Source organism: Erpetoichthys calabaricus, chromosome 2 (assembly GCF_900747795.2).
Source record: "Erpetoichthys calabaricus chromosome 2, fErpCal1.3, whole genome shotgun sequence".
Classification (NCBI taxonomy): domain Eukaryota; kingdom Metazoa; phylum Chordata; class Cladistia; order Polypteriformes; family Polypteridae; genus Erpetoichthys; species Erpetoichthys calabaricus.
In genome coordinates this window covers 349,535,466-349,553,627 of record NC_041395.2, presented here as the reverse complement: position 1 = coordinate 349,553,627, position 18,162 = coordinate 349,535,466, and the positions used below count along the sequence as shown (strand labels likewise).

General features: G+C 44.5%; 1 protein-coding gene across 1 annotated transcript; it reads right to left on the bottom strand.

Annotated features, from left to right (window-relative positions):
• Positions 1 to 1,834: 1,834 nt before the first annotated feature.
• Positions 1,835 to 15,990, bottom strand: LOC114647420 (C-factor-like). The gene is made up of 6 exons (XM_028796149.2): positions 15,752 to 15,990; positions 11,112 to 11,163; positions 8,427 to 8,614; positions 7,384 to 7,530; positions 7,073 to 7,183; positions 1,835 to 2,010 (listed from the first exon to the last, which is right to left on the bottom strand). Exons 1-6 carry the CDS (start codon positions 15,893 to 15,895, stop codon positions 1,897 to 1,899), a joined length of 756 nt encoding a protein of 251 aa, XP_028651982.1. The 5' UTR covers positions 15,896 to 15,990; the 3' UTR covers positions 1,835 to 1,896.
• Between the last annotated feature and the right edge of the window lie 2,172 nt (positions 15,991 to 18,162).

Below are 18,162 nucleotides of genomic sequence, written 5' to 3'. Positions count from 1 at the left end.
AACCTGGCCTGTCCTAAACTCCCTGCCCCCCCAGTCCTCGACTAGCCTACTCATATGCCCCCCAATGCATTGGTGCCCCTCCAGTTCAGATGTAACCCGTCAGGTCCCATCTCTTCCAAAAGGAGTCCCAATGCCCCATAAACCTGTACCCTACTACCCTACACCAAGATCTGAGCCACACGTTAAGCCTTCTGATCTCCTCAGTCTTACCTGGACTGGCACGGGGCACAGGCAGAACTTCAGAGAAGACCACCTTGTCAGTTCTGCTCCTCAGCTTGGCACCTAACTCCTTGAATTTGGATCGCAGAACTGACAGACTACTCTTATGTGTGTCATTTGTTCCATCATGACAATGACAAGTGGATCCACCCCCGCTCTGGCCAAGAGACAATCCACCCTACCAGGGAGGTCCCCCACCTGTGCACACCTGCGCTTCAGTCCCCCTAATGACTGAGTCCCCCACTATCACAACCGCTCTCTTTCTGGGAACTGGTTGTGAGGTGGCCCATTGGGGATCCCCATCCCTGCCTAACCATCAGAACCATTAGGGACACTGTCCAGCTCCGCAAGGACCTCAAAACGGTTGGACAGTTCTAATTCTGGGGCCGATGCCCCTGGACAGTGTGCACCCTTTACCTTACGCCTTGCGACCTTGACCCACTTATCTCTACCTCTCTGGTCTGGAATCTCCTCCCGCGCCACCTTGGGGGTGCACACTATCCCTCTAAAGGACCCCTGGGCCAGGTCTGCCAGTTCTCTACTACGACGCAGGCCAGTTCAGCGACCCTGAGCTCGAGGTGCTGGATCAGCTGGCATCTCCTGCAGATGTGACCCACTGGCTTCTCCAAGCTGTTATGTATAAAGTCCAACATCCCAGGGGACAGGCATTGCTCCGGCCTCATTATTAAAATTGGATTTAGGATTAGTAAAACTGCCTTAACTTTTTCTTTCTTTCATTTTTTAATTAAAATTAAAAGATTGAACTTAAATGGTAAAACTAAAAAAACGAAGCCAAAGAAAACAGATTATAGAGCTGCTGCAGGTATTTTAGCTTCTGGCCCCCTAAGTCCTTGTAATCTTCTCCCTCTCAGCGGCCTGCTGTTTGGCCTTCTAGGACTTCACTTTTCTCTGTCTCTCCTCCTCTTATTCTTTACTTAAAGTTCTCCACTCGCACTGTTGCTATTCCACCGTGTTAATGAACCCTAACGCTGTCGCCCACCTACCTGTTGTACCTCCGGACCGCTAAGAACTGCTCAATCGAAAATGAAAAACCAAATCAATAAAACTCGTTGAGTGAATGGATATCTGCTGCTCTTTCATTTCTTAGGCCCTCGTGTCTGACTGGGGGTCTTAACGCTGGCTGCTTCCCTGCACACCACTGAAGCGTCGGCCGCGGCCTTTTAATCTAAAGAATTGCTGCTGCAGTTACTTATTAACTATTTATTGCTAGGCGCGGTTATTTGCTTAGGGATGCCGATATCCGTTACTGCCACTCGATGCCAGTTCAAATACAGATAACAAGAACAAGTAAGAAGGAGCTTATCAAGCGCACCTCCAAACACCCTGTGCGGAAGAAAAACAAGCAAAGAAAAAGGGAAGAAGGCTTTAAAATTAACCACCCAAACAAAACCCAAGCTTATAGGAGCAAAATGTGTGTTTTAATTAAAATCTCACGCCAAAGAAAACGCCAAAAACTCCCAGCAGCCTCCCTTGTCCGCACGTCCTTAACAACTCCTCCGTGTCTAAACTAAATGAGCGCCTGATCATTAGAAGTGCTTGAGGGAAACACAGAAAAAGGACCTGAGGGTTTGAAATCACAACACAGACAATGAAGAACAACAGTGACAAGTGACAAAGCACCGTGTCCTTTTTATTAGGAGCTCTCATCACATCACTTCACCAGGGCAGAGTTTCTCCGGTGTGATTCAGAAATCCACCGTTGTCCTTTTCTGACAAGTTGGAGATCACTTTAAGGATGTTATCGATGCTCTCTTCTTTGGTTAGGTGGGCCTAGAATGACAAAGACATGACTCGGTTATCTTGAGGTCCATGTAAACGTGATGCTGATGATACCTGACATTCCTTCGCTCGCTGACAGCTCTGCAGTGTATCGTGTAATGAGGCGTAACAACTTAAAAAAGGCCCGAGGCTTCAAAAAATCTCAAAAGGGAGAGGGGAGCCGTCAACACCACTGGCCAAAATAAGCCCAACAGTCTTTAAAGCAAACCAAAAAAAGCCACTGGATAGGATTGACTGAAACCAAAACCTTAAAATAAGGATGATTTTCACAAATAACAAAGCCTAACACTAAAGTCTTACCAAATGTGGTATCTTGTAATTATTTGATGGGCTTCCTAATTAGTAGATGATTTTTCTGTCTTTATTGCGTTCATTTCCAGTAAAAGCAGTTTTTCAACAATTAAATGAGAACTTGAACAAAGCTTCTATTCTGGATATGAATCAGTTCACCAGTTGTAGTGTTGTTACATTTGTCCTTTAGAATTGACTTTAAGCGACGACTAATGGTTTACGAAGCCTTAAATCTTCTCGCCCCATCCTGTATTTCTCAACGCCTGTCCCCTGACACTCCAAGTTGTAACCTCAGATCTTAGAATTCCAAGAGCCAACCCGAACAGAAGTGGTGAGGCGGCCTTATGCTGCTATGCACACCTAAAATTTGGAATACTTTACCAACAGAAATTTGCCAGGCTAAACCTGAAGAACAATTGAAAACACCACTAAAGGCACATTATTTGAAAATGGCGTCTGAGTTGTATCCCTGTTACACTTTATGGGTACTGAATGGTCGTTTTCTTTCAGAGTTCTGCACTTCCCTGCTAACCTCAACTGTTCTCTGCTGTCTTTTCTGGTTCTTCTCTGGTGGCGATCTGCACCACCACCACCACCACCCCCTGATCAGGGTGCCATGCTGCCCTCTGAATTTATGGATTAATCGGCGGGCGTCCCAGATGTCCACATGACCATCATTATCAATTTCTTCCATGTGAAGCCTGAGAACCATAAGGACTGATTTAGAACATCTGTGTTAGGTAGAAGGCCCACTGGGGGCTGGACGCTCTTCTGGCCTTGGGACCCCCTGCAGATTTTGTTTTTCTCTCCAGCCTAACTAGAGTTTTTTTTTTAATTCTGTCCTCCTGGCCATTCGGCCTTTCATTTTTTATTATTGAATTTATTTAAAGGCTGTAATGTTTCATTCAATTAAGTCAAACTTGACAAACATAAATTCAATTCAATCCTGACCCACGAGAAAGAGAGAACGGCCAACAGCCAGAGTAAAAGTTTTGAGAGTAGTAAAGAGGGAAAGGAGTCCATCTCAATAAGTGCGTATTCTGAAATATTATTATTGGTTAAATCCTGTGAGGTTTTTATAAAGTTCTGCACAGACCCTCTAAGTGAGAATTTGAATTTTTCTAATTTCAAATCGTACATAACATCACTTACACCCACTGACTTAACAGAGGTGCTGAGTTAGGATTCTTCCAGTTGAGCGAGACAAGTCTATTTGCTGATAGTGAAGTGAAGGCCATCACAGTTTGCTTGTCCTCCTCCACTTGAAGCCCCTCGGTGAGCCCACCACACACACAGCTGTTAATGGGTTACAAGGGATTGGGACCCCAAGGCTGTCTGATAGGCATTTAAAAGTTCTGCTCCAGAATGTTGTTAATTTGGTCCACACAGCCCAGAACATGCAGCTCAGTGAGGCTGGAGCTCGATTGCAACGTTCACAGGTTGGATTTTGCCCTGGAAACATTTTGGACAATTTGAAATGAGATAAACGATCGATGAATGAGCGGAAGTTGAATAATTGAATGCTTTGTGCATTTGGAGCTCGAGTGAATTCTGTGTGTGGCTGCCTTCCACTCCATCTTTGAAATGTTGATCCTTTTCCCACTGAACTCTGGGACTTTTAAAAGGAAGGGACTGCTGTTATATATTATAGAAATGCTGTCTTTTTTTACATACTTTATAATACTATTGTCTGTTTATATTTTATATTAACTTCCTTTTATTGCACTTTGTAAAGCACTCTGAGCAACACCTTTTGTACATAAACATGCTATATAAGTAAAGGCAGTTGCTGTTGTTCTCGTCATTAGGATACTCACCTGATCAGACAGTAGGACAGCCACTCCCAGTAGTCACAGCAGTGAGTGACGTGCGTCTTAATGCCAATTTGGATGGTCATTTGACACCCTTGATCACAGCATTCTTCTTGGCTGTGGCTTGGAGTTTCTGGTGGTGCCTACAGTTGGTTTTACATCATTGGAAGAAAATAATTTATCACCAGCGACAATTATACACCAGGGATCTGTGATATCCCTTGTTATTTTCATTCTCCACACTCCCATTAGACCTTATCACCTTATCATTTCAAAACATAAAGTGAATTATCATGGCTATGCAGACGACATACCGATAGCACCAGATGACCCTGAGGCCCTAAATCCTCTGACCCAACGTCTTACCAGCGTCATTGAATGGATGAGCAAAAATTTCCTTCAGTTTAACACGGAAAAAAAAGAAATTTTAATTATTGGCAGCAAACACAAATGCAAGGACCTTAGAAATAAACTTGGCCAATGCAGCTTTACAGATAAGGCCAGAAGTCAAGAATGGCTGAGCTAAGTTCCAAATCACATATTAAGCAGATTACTAAGGTGCCATTCTGATACCTAAGACACATCACAGCCATCCTGCTCCGTCTTCACTGGCTCCCTGTGTCCTACAGGATTGAATATCAAATCCTACTAATAACCTACAAAGCCTTAAACTCCATCAGTGACCTTCTCTATCACTATGTGCCTGTCCGCCCACTAAGGTCCTCTGATTCTGGCCATCTTGTTGTGCCCCTCACTAATCTACACTCCATGGGTGACCGCAGGGCCTTCAGCTGTCTAGCGCCCAGACTCTGGAATGACCTACCGACATTAATCAGGTCAGCCGACTCCAACTCCAAACTCACCTGACTTTATTACCCTTCTCTCAGTTTACTTTTCTGTCAAGACGCTCATATAACCTGTGTGTGTGTGTGTGTGTGTGTGTGTGTGTGCGAGATCATCAATTATGGTGTCTGTTAGGCTTTTTCTCTGAATTCACTGTCGTAATGTTCTTTATTTATTTATCTGGTTTGTACAACGCTATATACTGTATTCCCTGCTGTTCTTTCTTATATTCTGTAAATGCCTTGAGCATGGGAAAGGCGCTATATAAATAAAATGTATTATTATTATTATTAAGAAACATCAAATAATTTAGATGTTTAATGTAACGGAAAAACACAGAAAAGTTCCTCCATGCCCTCGTCTTTAGGCACCACATTATTGAAATGCTGTCCTACCAGAATTACTACACAAAGACAGACGTTGGCTGCAATTAGTTTAAAATGCAGCCGCAAGAATTGCAACTAAAAGGAGAAAATCTGAGCAAATCTCACCAGTCTTAGCGTCACTGCACTGGCTACCCGTGTCCTTTAGGGTTCATTTAAAAATCCTGTTCTAAACAATACAACACAGCAGCACCTTTCTATATTTTCCTAATTGAAACTGCAGATCCTGTACCATCGGCGGGCTCTTAGTGGGTGGAGCCTCAGAAGGTGACATCACTTCTGCTGGCTCCTCCCTCTCCCTACGTAGCTCAGAGTACAGGACTGAGCGGCGGCTCATTGAAGTTTGTCTCTTTAAAAGAGTAAAAGCTGCAGAAAATAACAAATCACCTGAACACAAAGACGAAAGGCCGCAGGCATCAGAAGGCACTTCAAGCTGCTTAATTAAAAAGTACAATGAGGGGAAATCGGGGGCCTGTCATCGGCTTATTTCATTTACATTCATAACGCATAAACTACATTTCTTTTCAAAAATTTGCAGACAACAGCAAAACAGGAGGAACTGCTAATATGGAGGAGGTGGGAAAAATAACCTGACAACCTGGACGAGCGTCAGGACTGGAAAATAAAACTTCGTGAAGACGAGCGCGGCGTGCCCCATACAGGTGTTAGGGTGAAGCCGGGCTCCGGTCCCTGTCACTTTGGTTTGTCTTTCAATTATTATTTTGTAAGTTCTGTTTGTGTTTTCTTTCTGTTTGTATTTATTTTCTTATTTCTTATTGATTGTAATTATTTTGTATTATGTTCATTACATATGCCATTATGAATGTTCCTCATCCTCTCTTTGTGGAGCCCAAGTGGCTCAGCAGTGGTCCTGTGCCCGGCCTCTATAAGCCTGTGGGCACTTATAAGTGTTTGGCTCTTGATTTAGTCTTTAAATATAAAATGAACTTTGTTTTTGGATTTATGTGGTTCCCCTCTCCCTTTTTTCAGCCTTGGGTTCATTTCTGCCTGCTTCACGAACGTGTGGCCAGGCTGTTTGTGTGCCCAGGCCCTCATTGAGCTCTTCAGGCCCAGTTTTAGCATTGAAGCCCCTGTTCTCAAACTCGGAGAGTTGGACAAATCACAGCAGCAGGCAAAACAAATGTAAATTAAAAATACAAGAAGGACGACACTCACTCACACCGGGAGAAGGGGTGCCAAGTTGTTCTTGACCACACAAAGTCTGCCACTTAACCGACAGTTAACTGCACAGCCAGCCGATGATGATGATGATGATGATGAGGTGGCACAGTGGTGCATTTACATTCAGTATATTTACACTGCTGGTTTATCACTTGTGTATTTCCTAAGCCATCAACCAACTCTTAAGGAGATTTGAGAGAAACAAAAGAGACTTCAGGAAAGTGAAAATCGAAGAAAAAACATCACAATGACTGAAGAAGAAGAAGAAGAAGAAGAAGAAGAAGAAGAAGAAGAAGAAGAAGAAGAAGAAGAAAAAGCTGAGATACAAAAACGATTAATCGTGGCACACTCTGCAAAAGCAGGAGCTGCGGTGTAGTGAAGGGCGACTGATTGGCATAAAGTGAGCGTAGAACTGCAGCTGTCAGCGTCTGTACCTCGGGGTCTATTTAATTCTGTAGGTGCATTGAGACCCTTCTGATGGATACGTGTTCATAATGTAATACCCGATAGAAACAACTTGATAAATTTGCACAAAGCACTTACTTGTGGTCCACCCATGTCTGTGTTTACCCATCCTGGATTTACGGACACACACAGAATGCCTTCGCCCAAGAGGTCAGAGGACAGACATTTGGTCACCATATTCAAAGCTGCCTGAGAGGAAATCAACAGAAGCGCTTCATTACTACAATGGCGAACTCACATGTGGACCATCTTGAAAGAATTCATCAGCATTCACTCGATGCACTCCGACACTGGTGGTCTCGGCCGCTCGCTGCTCACCTGGTGTGTCTGCTAAAACAACTAAAGCAGCACTTTGTGACATTACGGTGACATTGCGCAGCAGCCCTTACCTTCGAGACGCAGTACGGGTACCACTTCACATGGGTGTCCTTTCGCTGGATCGATGCTCGTGCAGAAGACACGTTGACTATGGCCGCCCTGTGGATCCCCATCCCTGTTCCCTGCTTTGCAGCTTTCCTCAACAATGGCAGAAAAGCCTGCAGAATATAAAACAAGAAAATTCAGAGAGGCAAAAAATGCAAAATGCCCTAAATATTCATCAAAAAACAAGTTTACAGTAATAGGGTTTCTATTAAAAAGAGCGAAACGGGCACCTCATGAAAAGAAGTCAACCTGCAGGAGCAAAATAAGAAATGGAGGAGCCAAAGGCACAACACATCCATTTCTGAAGTGACATCACCAGGATGAGTCTACGACTGTCACCTCGACCACTTGAGACATGTCAGCTCATCGAATGTGAGGGGAAAGAGAAAAGGGGACGAAAGTGACCAAGTGAAGGTGCGACATTACAGAATGTGACAGGTGAGAGCCACCATCACGATGATGTTACACGCTAACCACTGTGACTACAGCAGGGAGAAAGATGTCAGAGATACAGGAGCAGGAACGATTCAAGGACCTGCATCAAGACCATCACGTTGTTATGCCATATTGATCATCAGAAATGGCAACTAACCAAAGTGCAGATACGTAGACAGGACTAAAAGGCACAATATAACGATAGAGAAGCTGACGCATTGTGAGAGGGCATTTTATGTTCGATAGGATGTGTGTGATGTAGAGAGATGGCACTTTATTTCTCCCCGGGGGACTTTTATGAATGTAATAATGAAACAAACTCAACAGAGTCATTAAAAGCCAATGCAGACTCAGATAGCTGGTCACAGATGGACAACACTGCCCTAAAGCTGACCGAACTTTACATGAAGGCAATGTGTTGCTCTCTTTTGGATAAATATGGATACAGAAATGAAGGCAACAGAACTTGAGAACAGCAACTCTTTGATTTACTGTTCACTTTTCTATAAATGGAAGGCTGTGTGGCTCTGGATTTCCAAGTCACACACACTGTATTGACCAGTCCATCATTTACCTTGGTGACCATTAAGGGAGATACTGCGTTCACCTCGAAATTCTTCATCATTTCTTCAGCTGTGACCTCACTCAGAGTTGAATCAACTTTGATGCCAGCATTGTTCACCAGGCAGTTGAGGCCTTTGTCTCCAACGAGGGACTCGACTTCCTTAAAAGCTGCTTCAATGTCGTCCTTCTTTGTGACATCTGGAAACAGACAGGAGAGCCTCAGCTTTTATATACTTGTGCTGCTGACGTCAGCCAGATTCACCTTAGGAAAGTCACAGTGGACTTGTTAGTGTCTACGTCAGGACAAGAAGTCCAATGGGCTATTAGGTTATAAAATGCCGCATGTGAAAAGTGTCATTGAAGATTATAATTAAGCTGTATACAGTAGTGCTCCACATCTGCAGTACTTTGGGTCTTCATATTACTAAAAAGACAAAGCAGAATTACAGAAAGTCCAGAGAAGAACAAATGGGCTGAGGAGGAACGACTGAGGCTTCGTCCCATCTAACACAAACAGGTTTGAAGCACTGAAGGAACACACAGAGTCGAAACCAGTTTAATTAGTCCTAAACCAACAAATCCTAATTGAAAAACTGAAACTCCTAGTTGCTGTAAGTGGCACAGATTTGTAACCCAAATGAATTGTTTCACAAAGTCACAAACCACAGCCTTGAAAAGAGTTCATCACAAACTTGGGTAAAGTTCTCTGGTGTGACGTCGGGTTATGAAGTGTCTGTGGTGTCTTCAGCTGCACACATTCATGTTTGTGAGACAAAAGGCAGCAGGAGATCAGACAGGCTGGGGACATAGAAAGGACAAAAGGACAGAGCACCAGAGTGAAAGGAAAGAACAGGGGAACAAAATCCATATAACACTACAAAATGTAATAATAAATAATCTGTACTCATAAGAGTGTTGTGCTAGTGACTAAACCACCGCTCTGTCCACTACGTTACTCACCCCATTCTGCAGTTTGTGATAATGACACAGGACCTCGCTGTGTTGACAAAGCCAACCACTAACTGATGACTGATCCCTCAGCAGAGATGTGCTGTGCTTGCTTAGAGATAGCGGAGCGTCACCACCACCAACAGCTGTGCTTGCTGGGATGCTAACAGAGGATGCTGGGAATGACAAGCAGTGGGATCTACTGGTCCAGCTAAACGGCCAGTTGCCAATTGAGCTGCTTACCTGTGGCTGAGTTTACCGCACGTGCTGCGTGTGCACAAAGTCAATCAATGACTGAAAATGCTGGCACAGTCCATAATGTCCAGGGCTCTTACGTGTTAATCCATGTCACACCTCCAGCTGTTGTAATTAACACAGTGGAAGTCAACAAATGAAAATTAATTGAAATTCAGTTGGATTGTGAGCATTCATATTCTCGTTTGTATCGAAGGAATTGCTATAACGTAAAATGTACCCGTATATTAATTCAGCTAGGAAACAAAGAGTTCAAACTTAATGAGAACTAAGCTCTGAAAAACACAGACATAACCTGAAACAAAAAAAGAAATAGCCAAAGAACGAGGAAGAAACAAAGTGGATTTCTATGTCTGGAGAGATGATGAAGTCCAACTGATTTTAAAGGTTACAAATGAGAGTATGGTGGAAAATATGAACTGAGAGCCCTGATGAAATACAAACAGACAAATATTCAAGAGTTCAAAGTGCAGCACTCATCAGGTGATACCAGCAATTAAAAAGGAGAGTCCTGACAGCAAAGGTGGGACCTCAGAGGGTCTCATCACAAGGAAATCAAATCAGGCCCTGATCACCACATCAGACATTTCCAGAAAATTCAGTTTCTTCATCTAAAATGCTGACTCCCTCATTTTCAGGGCTCAAAAACACGAAGGTGAAAAAGATCAAGAAAGGCTGCGTTTTCAAAAGTATCTGATGAAAGCTTTCAAGGCAACTCAGACTCCTTCATCAGGCACGATGTGACGATGTGATCATGTGATCATGTGACAATGTGACGATGTGATCATGTGATGATGTGAAGATGTGATGATGTGATGATGTGACCATGTGATCATGTGATGATGTGATGATGTGACGATGTGATGATGTGTTCATGTGATCATGTGATGTGATGTGATCATGTGATCATGTGATCATGTGACGATGTGACCATGTCATCATGTGATGATGTGATGATGTGACGATGTGACGATGTGATGATGTGATGATGTGACCATGTGATCATGTGATGATGTGTTGATGTGACAATGTGAAGATGTGACGATGTGATCATGTAATCATGTGATGACGTGACGATGTGATGATTCCATCTTGTCTGAAGACGGGGCCTGAGTGGCCTCCAAAGCCTGCATATTGTAATCTGCTCAGTCAGCCAATACAATGGCTCGTTCTGCTTGACTTCTCACTACATCCATTATGGCTAACAGAGTACAACACCCTATATCACAAATGTTAGGGACTTTTCGTTTAAAAAGCAAACTACAGACATGTGGAAAAGGTGATCAAGTAGTGTGATAGGCAGGAGGACTTTAGGGACCTGCAAATCTTGGCTTGATGAGAAATAAGATGAATACGATAAGTGGGCCTGCAGGTCTCAATGGCCTGTTCTCATCAAAATGACTCAAATGTTCTGCAGTCTCACTGCAGTCAATGACGTGGACACCAAATGGCGTCATCAGAGCAGCAGATCACAGGCCGTTGTTTTACTTACCAAGAGTCACAATGTAGAGATCTGGGTGGCTCTCTGCTAATCTGTTTAGTTCCTAAAAAAGGTGAAACAAACATAAAATTAAAGAAGCCACAGAGCCAAACTCAGGACATTGAGATGGGAGATGCACAGGTCCAGAAACGCCACGGCCACACCTGGTAACGTGAGACCCCGCGTACTGACAGACACAAAGATGTAGGGAGGACATGGGAGCTTATGGTGGACTGATGTCCACTGTTGACACCAGCAGGCCTCTGTGTGAACAGAACATGGGGGCTCACGCATACATGTAAAGTGGATTGAGGTGACATCTGAGCAAGCAGGCACATGAGTTCTACTGAACTTGTAAAGTGTGAGGGTGGGCAAGACACAAGGTAACAAGGGTCACAGGTTTATCCTTCTTCTAATGACATGAATTAAGAGTACAATGTCAGGGTGGCACTCCCAAGGACTTGTCTCTCCAGCTTTGATTTTGACAAACACACAAGAAAGACTTTGAACCCACAGATAGCTAAGAGCCCATCAAGTGTGTCACTTCACCTACCTTCACTCTGTCCTTGTGTTCAGACCATGCTGTCCTGCAGGCACTCCAGTCTGTCCTCTCTGGACTTTCATGACCTTCTCTAATGATAAGACCACTCCATAGTACTGAAGAGGCCTGACTTGACTTGAACTGCACACAGCGGGTGCCATATGACACAACAGAAACACAACTTTCTACATCGGGGGGAATGCTTTACATTTCTTCTAATGACCTTCCCTGGAGGGCTTCTGTTGTCTTTCTCCAATGTGGGACCCTCATCTTCATCTGAGTTCACCTCTGTCGTAGCTCGTCTTTATTTGAAAACAGCAGTGTCAGACCGGGGCGAGCGTGAAGGCAACTGAGAGAATTAAAGTGAATTAAAAAACAAAACCCTAACCTTTACAAGTAGCACACACTTACAGCGGCGGTCGCAGACTCACGTCACGTGTGTGTCTTTATGGTCTAACAGTAACAATAAGAGCAGCAGCTCACTACGTTTATTATGGGACACGTAAGACTCGAACGCACAGCCTCTTGAGTTGGAGTCAGCAGTTCTAAGTTACCACAGAAGTCACGATAAGAAGTCACACTAACGCGAGTTCTCTTTCTTCAGTTACAGTCTTGACTAACAGCGCACTTGTTCTGCTCTGTTTGTATCTTTTCTTTAAATACGTATTTGATATTTGGACTTCAGTCTTCACACACGTCATGTCTACATTCTGTCATTAATACTAAAACATGAAAAAGTTTGTCTTTTAGGTAAGCGTTCAACATTTCTGTCATGCTACACTTACACGGATCTTTGTAGACGTGTGAAATGCTTGTGTGACTTGAGATATTTTTTAGCCTATCAGGGAGACCCTGATAAACGAGGCTTCAGCTGGGACAACGACTTTGCACTTTCTGCAGCAGTGGGCTGATGGGATAGCAGGCTGCTTGGGCTGATCGACACGTTTACAAGACAAAAGACGCAGACGGAGAGGTGCGAGCGGATTTAAGGTGGGCCAGGTTTACGAGGTTTTTCATAAGCTTTGGTAATTCTAGTGTTAATCTAAATAAAAAAATTGACTTTCAAATATTTATTAGTGTTTGATATTAGTTTGTGTCTTGTGTTATGATTGTCATCTTTGCTTTCTTTCCTGTTGTATTACTTTGTAAATCTGTGAACGATTTGAGCATGGAAATGACGCTCGATAAATCAAAAGTCTTCTTATTATTAGGATTACTACACAGTGCCGTGGGCTGCCTGGTCAGGGTCTCTGTGGAGTCTGCATGTGTGTTCCCGCCATGTCCTCCTTTATATCCACCCTGAGGGCAGTGTGGCAGGTGGCCGGATGTGGTCCGCAGCCGCCTGCCTATTTAAGGAGCCGCCTCCCTGCAATCAAGCCTGGAGTTGGGTGAGGAGGTGGACAAGGTCAGAGGAGGCGGCAAGGAGAGGCCCTGAGTGTGTTGTGTTTGGAAGAGAGAAGAGACGGCTAGTGAGAGCCAGGACTTTGGGAGACGGTGGGGGTTGTTGGTGGTACACTGAGTAACTTTGTAACTAGTGTGACTTTTGTGAATAAACATGGGGTGATGGCTGCAAACGTGTCTGCCTGTCTGTGTCCGGGAGCACCCTTTCACAGCAGTAATCAATACTTACAACTCAGAAACATGTCTACATGGGGTTACGTGTCCAGAACACGTTGAGTCACTGGGGTATTGGCAGTGTTTGGTCTGTGGAGATGACGAGACCCCACCAGGTTCAGATATGCAGCCCAAAAGCACATCACTCCCAGTTTCACTCCCACATTCTCTGCACTGTGAGGTCCTGGTTGATCCATTCCTTCTCCAGTCTCCTCAGGTTCAGCCCGTGGTAGGCCATATCATGAAGATGAACGTGAACTTGAGACTGGCCTGCACATTGATGGATCTCCAGCTGTTTTTCTTTCTCTCCCCTTCTGTCCCTCCACATGTCTTAATAAACTTTAAAGCAATTCCTCTCAGGTTAAAAAACACAGGAGATCTTGGAAAGCTGCTAAAAGAAACAGCACTGGCAGTGGAGCACCATTTAAGATGTCCGTCTGCCACAATGGGCAGGACCAGCCCTGGAGTTGGCACGTTCTCCCCGTGTGTATGTAGACTGAGTGTGTGTGTGTTACAAGTGCATCATGAAGGCCTCCCAGTTGGCACAATCTCTTCATCCTCACTGCTGTTGTTCAATGTCTTCCTCCCAGTTTAGGCTCACTGGGAGCTCCGTGCGTTTTGCACATTGCTTACTCAGTGAATGATCGGAGATGTCGCTCTCACAGATGTTTAGTATTTCATGTAAATGGTATGCTTGTGGAAATGAAGTGTAAAAACTTTCATGTCTAATTCTGCTGTAATTGTTATTAAAATGGTTCAAGTTGTGACTTCGACAGAACTTCAGAAAATAAGAAAAGTAAGAATTCAATGAAAAAAATACATTTCTAGAATTTCAAAATGTGTAGCTGAAATGTAGTCATCGATATATAGAGACATCTAAAATAAAGATGAAATAAGAATATACGTGTGCGGAGATCTTACTGCTCACAAAGGGAAGAAAATAAGAAAAAGAGATAGATAGATAGATAGATAGATAGATAGATAGATAGATAGATAGATAGATAGATAGATAGATAGATAGATAGATAGATAGATAGATAGATAGATAGATAGATAGATAGATAGATAGAATGAAAGGCACAATATAATAGATAGATAGATAGATAGATGAAAGGCACTATATAATAGATAGATAGATAGATAGATAGATAGATAGATAGATAGATAGATAGATAGATAGATAGATAGATAGATAGATAGATAGATAGATAGATAGATAGATAGATAGATAGATAGAATGAAAGGCACAATATAATAGATAGATAGATAGATAGATGAAAGGCACTATATAATAGATAGATAGATAGATAGATAGATAGATAGATAGATAGATAGATAGATAGATAGATAGATAGATACTGTATTAAATTCCCATACTCCAGCAGCAGCATACTGATAATAACAATATTAAATTAACGAGTGATAACAATGCAGGTACACAGACAGATGACGTCCTAAGATTATTTTAATTTGATTCTTTCATTTTTTGATTATACTGGAAGCCTTGAACTGTCACATATGGAGAACGTGGAGATCTGTCAGACAGTCAAACAGACGGCCACCAAATAATCTGACAACTGGGACAAAAACGGCGTTTTTACATTTGGGTAACTGTGTCCGTGGGCGCAAATATGGTGAGTAAAATAAAATTAAAAAATAATTAAATAAAGTAAAAATATTTTAGAACTATTAAAACACTGCTTACTCGTATAACTTGTAGTGAGAGCCACCACACACGACGGCCAGCGCTCTTTAAACCACCAAAGGCCCAGGGTCACAATATCCTCAAATGGTCGTCAGGGGGACTGCAGCCCATCCCAGCAGCAAGGAGGCAGAGCAGGAGAAAGCCCTGGAGGAGTAACACGAGTCACCAAAATGACACCGTGCCAACATCTGCAGCCGGCTTTGTCGCACTCTTGAGTTACATAAACCCAGAAATGGCCGAGTGGCGTGTGCAGCGGTGGTCTACACTGAAAGCCATCAAAAAGGGGGGCGCACAACTACAGGGGTCCAGCTGCGAGTGCATGTGGTGCGTCTGCAGTGAGCACAGAATCGGCCACCCTGTCATCTGATGTCACCTGCACTGGCCACTAACATTCACGTGACGAAGACACCGGGCGAACTAAAACTTCTGCTCTTCGCCCCATCACTGAGACTTCGACTTCACCGTTAATGGTGTCATTCGAAAAGCGTTAAAAAAAGTCGGCCGTCAGCATCGTTAACCTCCTGTGGCCTGAATGACAGTCGTGAAGAATTCACGCAGGATTTGTGTCCGACGCGCCACTCGCCCTCCGTGAGGTCCCGCACTTCAGAACTGTGACCAAATGACGGCGGCTTTCTTTAATTCAGGGGGTCTTAAAGCTCCTTAATTTGACCGAGTAACCCACCTGATTACAATCTGAACGCCGGACTTTCGAGATTTCCGCGAACCTCCGCTGAGTCTGCCGGCCCCTGAGCGGGAGTGATAAGGACAGTGGAGCGGCCAGCGCGGACTCACCTTGGCTCGGCTGCGGTCTCGAGCGGCGGCGATCACCTTCCCCGGCCTCGGGTTGCTCTTCATCAGCGTCTCCACAATCTGTAAGCCGATGCCACGACTGGCGCCGGTGACCAGGATGCTGCCGCACTTGTGGAGGTCACTCATTTTGGCGACGCGTTCTCGGAGGTGAGTGCCTGGCACGACTGAGCTCTAACTTGGCCCTGACGCCCTCGACTTTGGCCGATATGGCCGCCTACACGAGAAGTGGGTTTGATCCGCTCTGATTGTTTAATCTGGAGGGCTTTCCACAGGTGGGAGTGGCAGTGGCGCGGTTCCCGAGGGAGCGACCCGGCATAATGCAAATAACGGAGCTGGGACGGCTTTGTGGACATTGGCTCTCCCCCAGTGTGATTCAAACCGTTCAATTCAGTCCGACCGACGTTAAGACAGCGCACACTTCCTCGATTCCCATGCCCACAGATGCCAGTAGTGCCACCACCACCCTTTTCTTATCTTCTTCCATATCGTATATCGTTGCGCGGTCAGAAGTAAAGTGCAGCAGTGAAGTCGAAAAAAGCAACGCGCAGCTTTTATGTTTTAGATAACAAGAGCAGCTAAATGTGTCGAAGTGCCAAACATGAAGATGTCAAAGAGGCGGAGAGCGCCCTGCACCAGTGACTGCGCCACCAGAGTTCAGAGCTGTGGGTTTAAAACACGAGGCTCAGCTCGGCTACCTGTCCGTCTGACTACTGATTTGCGTCCAGCCAGCTAATTATTCACATCCCCTGAGCAACGCAGTTTCTCATTCAACATTAACAGAAAGACAGAGGCCTTTGGTAAACAGCCATTCTGTCTAAACTCCCAGTCCTGTGTAACATTTTAGAATCACAGCAGGCTGACGTTCTTAATGAAGATCAAGTTTTAGGAAGCAACATTCCACATGAAGGGCACATCTTAAGGTGGCTAATGACCTTCTGATGGCTGCTGATGCCCGGGTGGATCTCCGATACCGCAGACCACACGTCTAATCGTGAGGTCAAAGCGTTGTGCGGGTATCTCTGGGACGGCCTCAGACTGGCAGAGTTACTCAGTCAGCGTCGGTGGGCACAGGTCGGCCCCAGCATCCTCGCTGTGTGGAGTGCCGCTGGCATCTGCTCTTGGGCTGCTTTTAATATTTGGGTACAATCTTCCTGCAGCTTGAATTTTAAAGATATTTCATATCACATTTATGCTGCTGTGGTGGGTTGGCGCCCTGCCCGGGGTTTGTTTCCTGCCTTGTGCCCAGTGTTGGCTGGGATTGGCTCCAGCAGACCCACATGACCCTGTAGTTAGGATATAGCGGGTTGGATAATAGATGGATGGATGGACATTTATGCTGACGATATTCGGCTTTCATGCACCTTCATAAGTTAGCTGCCTAATCGAATGCCCGAGTGAAATAAATAAATGGCAGGCTGTTCGTTTTTTACAGCTGAGGTTTTCATTTCTGCCCCGTTAAATTTGCACGCAGAGTTTATTGGCCGTTTCACCCAACTTGAAATCTTCTGTCCTGATTCCGGGTGTTGTGTTTGACCAGTCGTTAAACCTTAATGCCCAGGTTAGGCCCTTATCTCGCTCTTGTTCTTATTATTTGTGAATTACCATCTTAAAACCTGAAAAATCGATGATAAAATCAGACCTCGCCTTGTGCGCCCATTCAGAAATACGACGCTGAAATTTATCTTCTTGCCTCCTCCAAACTCGCACCCCTCAGACGGTTACAATGGAAAATTAAAGGCCATGAATTAGCACAAGTTGATATGAACTTAATATGAGAGTCAAGTATGCTAAGCAGTTCATCAATAAAGGCCTACTGTGTGCCCAAAGATCAGTGAAGAGCTGCCAGTATGGAAGAAATGAAAAGGCCAGAAGACGGGAAAAAGACGGACCGGGATCAGAAAAGGGGGAACACGTGCCGGTTAGGAAGGAATAAAGTCAAGAAATATTGGTGGCCACAGGACGGGCCTAAGAGGGGACAGCAGGTAAGTAAGCAGCGAGTGAGCGAGGACACGGTGATAAGGAATGGCGATGTAAACGGTGACGTTTGGGGGCTCAGCTTGATTGGGTGGAGCCCACCATATTGTTTGTAGCACTTATACCCGATTACTCCGTTTGCCTGTCCTTGGACTCCTGGAGCTTTCTGTTACGGTGAGAAGCTCCGGCGCATCTTGTGCTTCGACATTATCAATTTCAACGACTTTTAATTTAAATCCAGTTTCATATTTCCTTCTGATTGAATGCTCCATCGTGTATAAGGGATGCTCTTACGATGAAGGTGTACGAGGGGCTGAGATACCAAAAACACAAACCAGTGCAAACATCACTTCGGAATAGTGCGGGCATCACTGTGGGTTAGGTAGGCACAAAGGCAGTGTGCTCCCCTCTCTCCGGTG

Excerpts from the sequence above, each read along its gene's own strand:
- LOC114647420 (XM_028796149.2), bottom strand. The coding sequence starts at position 15,895 with ATGAGTGACCTCCACAAGTGCGGCAGCATCCTGGTCACCGGCGCCAGT. Across the intron at positions 7,184-7,383 it reads ACCCGTACTGCGTCTCGAAG|GCAGCTTTGAATATGGTGAC; the intron begins GTAAGGGCTGCT and ends ATTTCCTCTCAG. Across the intron at positions 2,011-7,072 it reads CAGACATGGGTGGACCACAA|GCCCACCTAACCAAAGAAGA; the intron begins GTAAGTGCTTTG and ends TTGTCATTCTAG.